Genomic DNA, 14229 nt, shown 5'->3' with positions numbered 1-14229 from the left:
TATAAGTGTGAGCCACAATGCCCGGCCTCAGCCCTTTTCATTTGAGACTGGTCTTACTATGTTACTGAGGCTGGCTTCAAACTTGCAATCCTCCTGCCTCAGCCTCCCAAGTAGCTGGGATTAGAGCTGTGCAACCCCCCTCCACTTCTGATACCCAGAAAAGTTCCAGGACAATGTCGTCATTTCAATGGACTTCAATCTTGCCCACATACTGGAATCACCTAGAAAGTTGTAAAAACAAATACTGATACCTACATCCCACAACCGGAGACATCACAGACATTTTCTTGGATCTGGGTGATCCCTGCACTTCAGGCATTTGTCCCTCAGGAGATTCTGGTATACAGCCAAAAGTGCAAACTTTCAACTGGAGATGAGTAGTCAGATTTGGTAAGTGCATTTGGAAGTCATGAAGATGGAGAAATGAAGTACAACTTCACCTAAAATCTGCTAAAGAGAAATGCAAGAAGCATTGTTTTCTAACTTTATAATTCTATCCCAGTGTAGTCCCATCCGTAAATAAGAAGATAAAAATGAAAAAAACAATGTCAGTTTTATCGATCTAAAATCTGGCTAATCTGAATTTATGATAATGACATTCAGTATTTCATGGAGGGTTAATGATTTCTGAGCTGTTCACATTTCATTAATTTATTGAACAAAGTTTTAGTGGGTACTTTGCAATGTACAAAACTTGGTGCTACGTGCTACGGAAGATGGATAAGCCAGAAAAAATTCCCTGGTATCAAGGAGTTTATCATCCATGAGAGTAAATAAAACACAAGTATAAATTAGCTGTCAGTGAAACAAATGCATAAGACACAGAAATCAAGTGAAAAACTCTTCTAGAAGACATGACAAGGGAAGATTCAAAAAGAAGCAACATTTGAGACTTGAAAGGTTTTGATGGGTAATTGTGGGAGAACAAGAATTTCTGAAACACAACGTTGAAGTCATAAAGGTGGAAGAGTTTGAGGTATGGTCAAAGGAGAGGTTATAATCCAGACAGATTGTACCATGAAAATCAAAGAAAAATCATTAATTTCGGGTTGTGATCTGAGACCACATTAAGGTATCAGTTAAGTAAGAGGAAATGTTAAAGATACTTTAAGCAGATAATAATATAGAGTTATGCTTCAAAATAATTAATTTTCTGGAAGTGTGGAAGACAGACTACTATGGGAAGAGTTTAAAAGTATAGTTGGTGAACCTGTTGCAGAATGCCAAAGTGCAAGATGCTGATGGTCTAAACAAGTAATGGGAAAGGGAAAATAGAGACTGAGAAACATGACTAAGACCTTTTTTGTCTATGAACTAGAAAGATGAACAATATCACGAACATGGATAGGAACTCGGGAAGAAGACAAGAATCTGGGGAAGAAGCTGCGCTGAGTTTTAGCCATGCAGAGAATATGCAATAAGAAGTTAGAAAGTGGGGGTGAAAGTCAAAGAGGTAAAGGCTAGGACTGTACTTTGGGTTTGATACTCTCCCCTCTCTACCCTCATCTCCATCTGTCCAGCTCCTTCAATTTTTCTTTCTGCAACAATTAGCTGCAAAAAATTATCAAAGCTTATTATATTAAGAGCCTTTAATGGAATATCCAAGATGTTTGAATAGAGGTGCCCAGGACTTACCTCCTCCACACAGAAGAAATACTACTATATTTCAAGAAGAATGAGGAAGGAGAACACTAGAACACAGCATGAATGTAACAGGAACCTGAAATGGCATAGAAACTCAGGTTGGCAGCATAGAGAGCAACAAAATGCACTGCAACTGTGACTGCCGCTCCCACACAGCAGGAACTCCATGTAGTCAAAAGGTCAGCAGGATAGTTCCAGTGACCCCCATTATCACCGTGGACCTGGAGTCCTACCTACAAGGGAATTCTGCAATTCTCAGTTATTGAGCCCTGTCTAGGGAGCTGTGATCCACAGTACTGTTTTGCTACATAGAATTCACATTGGATACTTGCAACCCCCAGAGCCCAAGCTACAACAGCACAGCAACATCTTGAGAACGGAGCCATTGCTAGAGTCATCCTATCAGCAGTCAGGTACCAGCAGTCACTGCATCCCCCATTCTTGGGACCCCACAATCATTCCACCACACTCACTCAAAAGGCTGGAACCTCACAAATACAACTAAGTTTAACCATGCACTTGTAGCCCTGGCACCTGAGTCTAGAAAGTGCTCTGCACTCCAGGAAACAAGTAGACTAGCACAGCAGACAGGCTGACCCACCAGTGAAATTGACAAGCATTCTCCTTGGGCTTGAGGACAATATCCCTATATCTTTGTCCCGGGCCTGGTGCCTCAGATGCCACCAGAGTTATCAGCCCTCCTTTTGGGGGTCTAAGGACATGTCCTACCAGAGCCCATGGCCCCAGCATTGTAAAGTCCATAGTCAGAGACTGTGGTGCAAATGGCAATTATCACCATGGGGCCAGAGGACACACCCCTCCATAGACATTACCTCTAGCATTGTGGATACTACTATTGCCATTAGCATTCACTTCAATGGGACCTGAGAGCATGCTGCTCTGCAACCAACCCGCTGTTTCCCAGCATTGCAGCTACTGCTGCCAGAGGGCACACTGCCTTTGGTACTCATTCCCTGGGCAGAGCCTGAAAATATGTCCCTCATGTGGCCCACACCCCTGGCATTGCCAGAATTATCATCGTACTTGTCTCTTGGGGGCCTACGTTGATGTCCACTGTAAAGTTTCACCACTATTTCCACAAACAACTGCAGTCTAGATCCTGAGAAAATTAGACATCACTGATATTGATTCTATCTGAAGAAATCACAGAGAGGCTACAATTCTGTGCCTACTCAGAAACAAAGCCAAATGAAAATGTCTTTCCCCATGACAGCTATTTCATAAAATTGGGACAGTCGATGCACAGATATCAACATAGAGTTACAAGAAGATGTAAAAGCAAGGAAGCATGACACCTCCAAAGAAACAAAATAATTTTCCAGAAACAGATTGCAATATACAATCTACTAAAAGCTTGAATAGATTTAAAAAAAAAATAATAATCCTACGGAAACTCAGTAAGATGCAAGAGACTATCATTAGACAATTCAATGAAATGAGGAAAATGATTCATGATATGGATGAGAAATTCAATGATGGGATAGAAGTCATACCCCCAAAAAGAACCAAACAGAAACCTTGGAGCTGAAAAATTCAATCCATGAAATAAAAAGTAATTATTGAGAGTTTCAAAGACAGAGTACACGAAGGAAAAAGAATTTCTGAAGTTGAAGAGAGGTCTTTTGAAATAGCCCAGTCAGGAATCAAAGGAAAATATAAGGAAGAACAGAAGAGAAACAGGGAGGGAGAGAGAAAAGGGCAAGAAAGAGGATGAAAGAGCCCAAGAGACTTCTGGGACACCATTAAGTGAACAAATATTTGCCCTATTGGGATTTCAGAATAAAAGAGAAGGAAAAGTCTTTAAAAATCTACTTAGGAAATGATATCTAAAATATTCCAAGAGGTATTGACATCTAGATCCAGGAAGCTAAAAAGACCTTAAAGGCCAGAAGAGAAAGGGATAATATATTCAAAGGCCTGAAAAAAAAAAAAAAAAGAAAAAAGAAACCCTGCCAAGGAAGAATACACTACTCAGCAATGCTATCTTCAGAAATTAAGGTGACATACAGTTTTACCCACACAAGCAAACACTGAGGGAATTCTTCATCACTAGAACAACCTTCTAAGATACATTTAAAGGAGTGCTACATTTGGAAGCAAAACATTGGTAACTACCATAGTAAAGCAGAGGCAAAAAAGTAAAAGTCACTGGTAGATAAAACAAAAAATGAACAAGAACAAAAATGTCTCATTATAGAAAACTACCAAATCACAGAGATGAATAAGAAGAGAGACAGGAAGGAACAAAAAAATAGAGAAAAGACTCAAGAAAACTATAACAAAAATGGCAGGAGTAAGTTCCTACATATCCATACAAACTGAATGGAAATGGATTGAATTCTTCAGTCAAAGGAAATAGACTGGCCAAATGAATTTGAAAAAAGAAAAACAAAAAACAAAACAAGACCAACTATATGTTGTGCCTACAAGAAACTTACTTCACTGGTGAAGATATACATAGATTTAAACTGAAGGGAGGGAAAATATTCTATGCAACCTGAAACCAAAAGTGAGCCAAAAAAAAAAATACTAAGTCAAATCTTTTAGGAGAGAAGGAGTATATAATGATAAAAAGATCAAATGAGTAAGAAGAAATCATATATATGTGTATACATATATACACATATATATATACGCACACATATATATATATATATATGACATTTTATATATACACACACACAATGTACATATACCTATATCCCAAATACCCAAGCATCCATACATAAAGCTAATACTATTGCAGCTAAAGAAAAAACTAGATGCCATTACAATAAAATTTGGAGAGTAGTTATAGCAAAAATCCTGCAACTGGAATGTGTTCACATACTCCAAGAAGAGCCAAGTGGCCAGCAGGGACTGCATGGAAAGGAGTGAGAGAAAATGGCAGAAGATGGAATTAAAAGGATTTAGAGAAATATCACAGATGACAAGGAGGCTGTCACTAAGGGTTGGGTTGTATTTACAGTAAGGTGGAGACACTGTTGGGTGTAGAGCAGAGGAGAGACATGGTCTGATTTACACTGTGAAAGAATTGATGCTGGCTCCTATGTGCAAAAGAACCTACCACTGATGAGGGTGGAGGCAGGGGGATCAGTAAGGAGGCAATTGCAATAATGTGGAAGAAAATGATGGTTCAAGTAGGTGGTAGCAGTGGACATGGTCATGGAGAGAAGTTATGAGTTGAGGTTTACTTCAAAGGCAGAAGCAGTAAGAGAGGAGTTCAGGATGACTCTACAGTTTGAGTCACAGCAAATGGCAGTGATCCACTTGACACCTTCGTAGAAAGCAGAAATGAAGAGCTGGTAGCAAGAGCTCTGAGATATTTTGTTCTACACATTGAGTTGAAAAGGTAACCTGAGAAATAAGAATCGAAAGGACAGAGACAGGATTCAATGTTTGAGCTTTGCATCCCCACAGCATGTAACCAAACATTGGGACGATGACAACACTTTGGTAAGGAACCTGAGGAGCCACTATGGACACTGAATGACATTACTTACCTCATTTGCCCATCTACGTCTTCTTTGTTAATAATTTGCCTCCTTTTTGTAATAAAAACAAATCTTCAAAGGACTTTCTTTCAATGCATGGAAAAAAGCAAGAAAACAATGACAACAACAACAAAATAAGTCACCATAAAAGCATCTATTCCCATGTTCCTGTATAAAGCCCTCACACTCCCTTCACATCACCTCTCTGACTGCACTCCCGCCTGTACTCAAGTACCCTCTTCTCCGAGGGGACATCCCGACCAAACTATGTACAAGAAGCTCCTTCTCCTTTTACTCTGCTTTGGCGTCTTTTCACTATTATTTCATTCTTATTTGTCTGTTCATTGTTTATGTCCCACAAAGACAAGGCAGGGACAATATCTCGTTCATAGATGTATCCTCAGCAGCAAGAATAGTCCCCAGTACAGACTGGCCTCAAAAACTACATATTAAATAACAAATGGACAAACAATCCAGTTAATAATGGGCCTAGGATGTGAATAGCCATTTCTCAGAAGAATATATATATATGAACTGCCAATAAGCACTGAAAAGGGGATCAGTATCAATAATCGTTAGGGAAATACAAATCAAAATGACAATGAGATACTTCTGTCCATCCATTAAGATGACTATTATAAAAAACAAAGCAAGGGACAAATATTTATCCATATGTAGAATGAGACTAGATCTTTATTTCTCACTCTGCATAAAAATCAATTTAAAAATAGATCAGAGAACTAGGAATTACATCAGAAACAAAGCAACTTCTAGAAGAAAACATACAGTTAACACTTCAGCATAGAGGCACAGGCAATGACTCTCAATAGGACTCCTAAAGCTCGGGAAATAACAAGAATTGATAAATGTGATGGCATCAAATTAAAAAACTTCTTTACCGAAAAGGAAATAATGTGGAGAGAGAACCTATAGGATGCAAGAAAATTTTTCCTAGCTACTCTTCTGACAGAGGATTAATATCCAGAATATATAAAGAACTCAAAAAACTTAACACAAAAAATCAAAAGACCAGATTAATATAGTGTCTGTTAGTTTATTAAACAGACACTTCTCAAAAGAAAAAATACAAATGGCCAATAAATATATGAAAAAATGTTCAACATCATTAGCAATTAGGGAATTACAAATCAAAACTACCCTAAGATTTCATCTTACTCCAGTCAGAATGGCAGCCTTGAAGAAAAAAAAAAATACAGAAAATTGGACTGCACAGTTATCACTGTAGAATATTTTTGTCTTTAGTGAAACATGATATTTGTTACACTACACAATTTTAGTTTCTTATCCAAAATAGTCCTACCTTTTAATGCCATAAAATATTTTCGGTCTACTTTCTTAACAGCAAAATTGAATCAATTCATTAGTTAACAAACAAAAAAGCATACAACAATAATAAATGCTGGAGAAAATGAACACTGACACTATTGGTAGCATTATACATTAGTACAACTGAAGTCAGATTTAAAGATAGGTAGTTAGTGTAGTTATAGAAATCAGTTCTAAAATCAAGTCTAATAAAGAAAATGGAGTCCATCTGAGCCCACAAAACCAGAACAGCACTTAGGAGAGGAAATGTTAATATTTCTAAAGCTGGGGTCCATCCCAAAGAACTGTTAATGAAACAGCTCCCAGCAAGACAGGGAGATGTTAATCAAATCTTCCCAGGCCCTTTCTGCCCAGATCACTCCTCCCACCCCATGGGCCCAATTTGTCTTCCACCTTTTGGCTTTCCCACCTGTATCCCCCACCACATGTAGCCTCGAGGGACATAAGCAAAATAAAGGATAGGAATGTAGAAGAACAAAAGAAGACCTTAGATATAAAAGAGAGAAGACCTCCCCTTCCCTTGAATTCTGCCTTTCAGGTCCCTTTCTTCCTGGGGTGGGTAGGTGGGGAGGGTTTGGGGGGTACTTTCTGCTATCCTTTAATAAAGCCTTTGCACTCTACACTTGCCTTGGCATGCGTCTATGGTGTTATACTTCAGCATTCTGGGAAGCAAGGACTCATCACAGTGAATGGTATCACAACCACTGGGGAAATCATTATAGAGGTTCCTCAAACAACTAAGAATGGAGCCATCATATGGCCCAGCTATACCACTTCCCAGTATATATCCTAAAGAGTCACTTCAGGATACTACAGCAGTACATGCACACCCATGTTTATAGCAGCCCAATTTATAATTGCCAAACTATGGAACCAGCTGAGGTGTCCATCAACAGAAAAATGGATAAACAAAATGTATGCATATGTACACAATGGAGTTTTATTGAGCCATAAAGAAAAATGAAGTAATGTAATTTTCAGGAAAATGGATAGAACTTGAAGACACATTATTAAATAAAATAAGCCAAACTCAGAAAGTCAAGGGTTGTATATTTTCTCTCATGGAAGGTAGAGAGAGAGAAGGAAAAGAAAGTTTAGGAGGAACTCAAGAAAATCAAAGGAAGATCAGAAAAGCAGAGGAAAGGGACCAGAAGGATGGAGGATGGAAGGGAAATGGGAACTACTGAGGAATGATAATGGCCAAATTTTATTGTTGTATTGTGTGCGTGTATAGATATGCAACAACAAATACCACCGTTGTGTACAACTATACTGTGCCAATAAAAATATGAAGGCAAAACTAGAAAACAAGTGTTGTCCTGGATGTGAAGAACTGAAATCTCATGCATTGCTGATGGGAATGCAAAATGGTACAGACACTGTGGAAAACAGTATGGTGGCTGCTCAAAAATATAACATAGGATTACCATAAAATATAGCAATTCCACTTCTAGGTATATACACAAAAGAATGAAAAACAAAGACTTAAACAGGTATTTGAATACCAACATTCATAGCAGCACTATTCACATGATAACTCAAAAGTAGGAGAAACTGAAGTGTCCATGAAATGAATGGGTAAGAAAAATGTGGTATACATATGATGGAACATTATTCATCCTTAAAAAGGAATGAAATCCTGATACATGCTAATCTTGACACACAACACAGATGAAATGGGAAGCATTCTGCTAAGTTAAAGACACCAGAAAGGAAAGATGAAATATTACATGATTCCACTTACACAAGGTCCCTAGAGTAATCAAAGTAGAACAGTGGTTGCCAGGGGATAGGAGAATGAGCTAAAGAGAAGTTTTTCTTTAGTAGATATAGTCCAGTTTGGGATTACAAAAGTATTCTGGAGAAAGAGAATATTAATGGTCATATGCAATGGGAATGCACTGAATAGCACCTAAATTTTATGTTATGTTTTACCACAATTAAAAATACAAAATTAAAAAAAATTATTTGTTGAAAGACTTGAATGAATGGGTTACTTCTTTCCATTATTGTTGTATTCCATTTTCATGATCCTTCTAGATAAGTTATTTATTGTAAGAGGCCTCAAATCTTCTTGGTAAGAAGGCAAGAGTATGTGTATGTATATGTGTGTGTGTGTGTGTGTGTGTGTGTGTGTGTGTGTGTGTGTATTTTTTAAGTATGAATTGAAAGCCACAGGAAATGAAGACTTATGGTTTCACCCCTGTGGAATTAGTTACTTTGCCTTTGAAATTCCAAAGGTCTTTGTTCATACCTCCTTTATGTCATTAAAAACATTTTATGGCAATTTATTCCTTTCCCTGTTTTTTCCCAATGGTCTGTGTGCTAAAGGCAGAGTATGTCTTAGTCAACTTTACTTCACCAAAATTTAACAAATTCCTTGGTTTCATCAAATATTAACTGAGGAATGCTTCTTATTTTGTTATGGAAGAATGATGGGTGACAGAATGTTGAAGAACAATTAAAAGAGATATTAATTTCAATATTTTTCAAAACCCTCAAGTAGTGGGTTTAAATGTAAGGAAAACAAATGGGCTTGGGGCCAGGGATTTGAATGGAAGTACAAACCATGTCTTCAAAGTAATTCTTACTTTCAGTGCCATCTGCTTCCAGATGCTTTTCTCTGGATTTCTGTTTATATTTCCAAAGTGCATGATGGCTCCAGAGAGTCTGTAGCATCCATACTTCTCATCAGGAAGAAAGCACAAGATGTCTATGGCTTGCTGCAAAAATAGAAGCAGATGGTCCTGTCTTCTTTTTTTCTAATGGCTGCAGTAAGCATCTCACCCCACTGTGTGTCACACCTCCCCCTCAAGGCTGTAGGCTGGCAGGAATGAGACACCACAGACCCCAGGGTTGACAGATATGCTCAAAGAAATGCAAATAGGCCCTGTTGGCAGTTGGCTACCTACAGTCTGCTAATCCATTTTAAAAAGAATCAGGCAGGCACAGACTTGGCTTGTTTAATTTCCAATAGCTTTAGAACTTTCCTTCAACACCCTACTCCTCTCCTGTCCCTACCAGCAATAGATCACTAACTGGTTGTATGAGGTCAATTATTTTGCATTTCATGGTTATGACAGCAAGTCCCATATCTGCTGGGTTGCTTGTTTCTGTGGTCCCATGTGTTCTTATTTTAATCCAGAGTCAGCTCATTTCAAAGACTGGTAGGAAGAAGTCTTTAAGGAAAAAAATACATCATTATAGAATTGCATCTTGGGAAGCCTCTGTACATGGTAAGATGTGCACTCTCATACATTCCAGGACGGTGAAAATAGGTATGCTTTTTTCTAGTGATTAATGTAAAATGTGTATCAAGAGACTGTACAAAATTTGTGTTCCTTACCTGGTAATTTTATTTCTGAGAATGTAGCATAAAATGAATCCAATATGCAGAAAAGTTTCCCTACCATGATATTCACAATGTGGCGGGGTGGGGGGCAGCTTGAAGCTAGTATAATAGTATAATGGCACAACAATAGGACAAATGCCTTATAAAATACTGAGTATCCATTTAAATGTTTATGAAGAGTTTGTAACAATACTTAAAATGCTTATAAGTTGAAAAATAGTATATGAAAAATAGTACATGCAGTATATTTATAAATATCTATTGAAAAACTTTAACTAAAAAAATACAACATAATGTCCCTACCAAAGCAACCCCAAGTAGGTTAAAGACAGAATATTATAGCTAGATATACCCAATAAAAGAGGTGCTTGTCATTGAGTTGAAATTTCTCTCTGTAGTTCCAAATTTACTCCACTGACCATGTGTACTCTTAGTAAGCTTTGCCAGAAGCAGTCCTCTCCCACCAAGGTCACTTCTGCAAGTCCCTTAAGAAGAATGGAGCACTAAGATGCTTTCCATTATTCCTCATTGTCATCAACAGAGTGTGCTTTGACAATTAACAAGCCTTACTTCTGTGGCCAGCAATTCTTCAGCATCATCCAGGCTCTCCACAGCAAGTACTGCACAGGAACAATCATGAAAGTCAGGGGGATTTGCAGACACCAGGAACATGGCTATAGTGGGGAAACCATCATTAACCAGCTTGGAGAATTCCAAAGGCCTGAGAAAATTATTGACCAATATTCACTGTTTACTCTCACAGCTTATAGTATACTTGTAAATAAGCCACAATAAAATCCATATTCTGGACCCAAACCTCTGCAGTCAATTTTTACCCTCTATTAACTTTTCAGTCATGTCAGTCATGTGTTAACACCTCTCAAGAGGAGGCTGGCCAAATCCAAAAGCAAATTCAACTACAACAGCTTGAATTGGTGTGAAAATAACAACAAAAAACTAAGATAATGTGTGTTGGCAAAACTTTGAAAACAGGAATTTGGCCTAGACTCATGGCTGAGGGCCAGGGGATGAAAAAAGTTGTGTAAAATTATAAGTAGAACAGACCTGAGCTTCAAAGGCTAGGAAGCATCCAGGCCCTGGTGTCAGCACCCAAGGAACATCAGCAGTGTAGCCTGTCACATCACATCCTCACTCTTAGAAGGCCGAGTCTGACTTTCAAGGGATCCATAAATTGGCTACTGTGTTTAACACTGCACCACTGACATGTCTGACTCCAGATGTGATTCACTTCATCAGGAAACATGATGCAGGTCAAAGCCAAGGCAGGCTATCAGCAGCACATCATCAACGGAGTTGGCAGAATCACTCCAGACCCACCACCAAACACTTGCTCCTGAGGAAGTTGGGTTTTTTTGATTTTTTGTTTTTTAGCTCTTTTTCCTGTTTATCACTCACTGAAGTGAAGATCTATTATCCTGAACCTCAATCTCAGACCCAAGAAATTGGGCTACAGGAATGCTCATGAATGTCTATTTGGAAAGAAGCCAAATATCTATAGCACTTGACTTAACTGTTGTAATATTCACACAGTGGGTTATTATTTAATATACAAAGTTCCATGAACCATGAAAGAATGTCAAAATAATTATGCCAACAGAAATCAATCAGACAAAAAGAATATATATGATATGATTTTGCATTACAAAATTCTAGAATATGCAACCAGTCTCTAGTGACAGAAATCCTAAATAGTTGCCTAGGGATTGGAAAAGACTCAAACAAGGAACAGGAATCAGGGATTCTAAAAGATCCAGAGGAAACTTCTCAATGGATGTGTGAGTTATCTTGATTGTAGTGATGGTTTTACACATATATGACAGCACATTCCAATTGTATACTTCAAACATGTAAAGTTCATCCTAGGTCAATAATAATAAAACTGTTTTATAAAAATTTTAAAGAAACTGGCTAACTCAAAGAAAATCAAAGAAAAGTATATATTTTAAGTAGAAATACATAAAAATGTTAAGTATTTTATAAATGATTTTTATTTTCCTACTTGACAAATAAAAGCTACATGTATTTATGGTGTGCAAAATGTTTTGACATATAATGGTACAATGGCTTGATCTGGGTAATTAATATATTACCTCATATACTTACCTTTTTTTTGGTAAGACTATCAAATCTACTCAGAAATTTTCAAATATCTGATGCATTGTTATTAACAATCACCACATTAAGCAACAGATCTCATGAACTCCTTCAACTGTTTTAGATTCCACCTATAAGCGAGCTCATGTGGTAGTTGGCTTTGTGTCTGGCTCATTATGTTTAGCATGACACCCTCTAGCTTCATCCATGTTGTGCAAAATTATTTTTCCCCCAGGCTGAATGGTTTTCCTTTGTGTAGACATATACCAAATTTTCTTCATCAATTCATCCTTGTTGTGGTTTGGATGTGAGATATCCCCCAATATCTCCTTTGTTAATGTAGAAATGTTTTTCAGAGTTTTATTAGATTGTGAGAGCTATAATTGAATCAGTCTATTCTAGTTTGGATGGTTGTTAACTGCATGTTAACTGTAGGCAGGTGGCATGTGGCGAAAGGAGATGGATCACTGAGGTGTGCTCTGGAAGGGTATATCTTTCCCGTGACCCTCTTCTCCTTGTTCTCCCTCTCTGCCGCTTGCTCCCATCAGGAGCTGAGTAGTTTTCCTCTACTGGGCTGTCTCCCCATGGTGTGCTATCTCATCTTAGGTCCAGAGAAATGGAGTCAGCCTTCTATGTACTAAGAGCTCTGAAACCTTGAGGCCCAAATAAACTTTTCCTCTTCTAAGTTGTTTTTGTAGAACATATTAAAACAATCTAATAGTGCTGCAATAAATATGGGAGTACAGATTATCAATTTTGAATTACTTATTTTATTGCCTTTAGTTATATAACAATAAGTAGGACTGGTGGATCTTTTTTTTTTTTTTTCGAAACCTCTATACTGTTTTCCATAATGATTGCACCAATTTAAATTTCTTTCTTGTCAACACTTGCTATCTCTTATTTTTGGAAATAGACATTCTTGCAGGTGTGAGGTGATATCCAGTGATTTTGATTTATATTTCCTTGAGAATCAATAGTGTTGGGCATCTTTTCCTAAACATTTTGGCCATTTGTATGCTTTTTTTGAGAAATGTCTTTAAATTCTTTGTCTACTTTTTAATCAGTTTTTTTTCCTTTTAAGTTCCTTGTGTTTTAGGTATTAACTCCTTATTGGATGTATGGTTTGTAAATGTTTCCTCCTATTCCATAGGTTGTTTCTTCTCTATGCATGATTGTCATGCACTAGAGGAAATGAATATTAGAATATAGGCAAAATATCAAGGATTCTACCAGGCAAGGACTTCTTGGTTTCAGACTGCTCCTAGGGTTTTTAGACCAACTGAGTAGGAAGAATCAATGCAATAAATAAATAGAATGAGGAAAGATCAGAAAAGAAGAAAAATATACATAGGGTCAAGCTACAGAGATGGCATTAAAAACTAAAGGATTTTGAAGGAGCCACATCTGAAGGGGCTGAGTAAGTGGGTCTGAAACATGCCTAGTGCAAAGGTCAGACCTGAGAGTTAAGAAGCAAAGGGGTATCCACGGCCACATAGTGTCTAGTTGGGGGCTGGCTCATTTCATTTCCTTTGCTCCTTCAATGGGTGGACAGCCTGCCTGCTGTCCAGTTAATATGTGGTATTGACAAATGCCTGTTTAGGAAGTTTGAATAAAATCCTCATATTGCTGAGGTTTGCTGTCTTGTATCCACCCTCAGGACACTTTGAAACTCGTGTTTGGCAAGAATGGAAATAATTCCAGATCATCTTTTGAAATGTCCCCTTGAATGACAATGAGTACTGAAAACAGTGATCTGACAATACCCAATTTGGACCAGTAGATGTCAGACTTTGCACAGTAATCGATCTGAAAAAAACCCCAAGTTGCAGCAAGATAATTGAGGAAAAACCTGATTTTTTCATAGTACAAAGGCTTCCATGTCCTGCAAATTAGTAATCATAGATTTGTCCCAAAATCTTGAGGTTGTAATCGGTTTGTAAACGTATGTGTCAGATGTCTTGCACAGTGTAAAAATTCATGTCCAGAATGTGAGATCTGACAGGGATAATCAATGGAAGACAAAAATATCCTGTTCCAGGGTTAGGAGGAAAAAAGGCTGGGAGGACAATAGCTGCCATTTACATATCATAAATTACACTCAATGACAACAAGAATTGTCTAGGATGCAGTTTTCCCCATCAAGTAAACACAATTTGGAGTTGAAAACCAAGTCGTCAAAATGCTGCCATATGTATATCATGCTTAATCTGAACATAATGGACTGTGGGAAAGGTTCACATCTTTTGCTAGCCT

The 14229-nt window shown here is 37.8% G+C and overlaps 1 protein-coding gene across 1 annotated transcript in view; it reads right to left on the bottom strand.

Moving 5' to 3' along the window:
* Window positions 1-10530, bottom strand: part of LOC143407858 (myosin-15) — a 131157-nt gene extending 120627 nt beyond the window's left edge. Inside the window, 3 exon segments of the mRNA XM_077110341.1 lie at window positions 9098-9145; window positions 9148-9229; window positions 10429-10530. Coding sequence (XP_076966456.1) covers window positions 9098-9145; window positions 9148-9229; window positions 10429-10530 — 232 coding nt within the window.
* Between the last annotated feature and the right edge of the window lie 3699 nt (window positions 10531-14229).

This window comes from Callospermophilus lateralis, chromosome 10 (assembly GCF_048772815.1).
Source record: "Callospermophilus lateralis isolate mCalLat2 chromosome 10, mCalLat2.hap1, whole genome shotgun sequence".
Lineage (NCBI taxonomy): Eukaryota > Metazoa > Chordata > Mammalia > Rodentia > Sciuridae > Callospermophilus > Callospermophilus lateralis.
The sequence above is the reverse complement of the archived record's forward strand: the minus strand, read 5'-3'. Positions and strand labels throughout refer to the sequence as shown.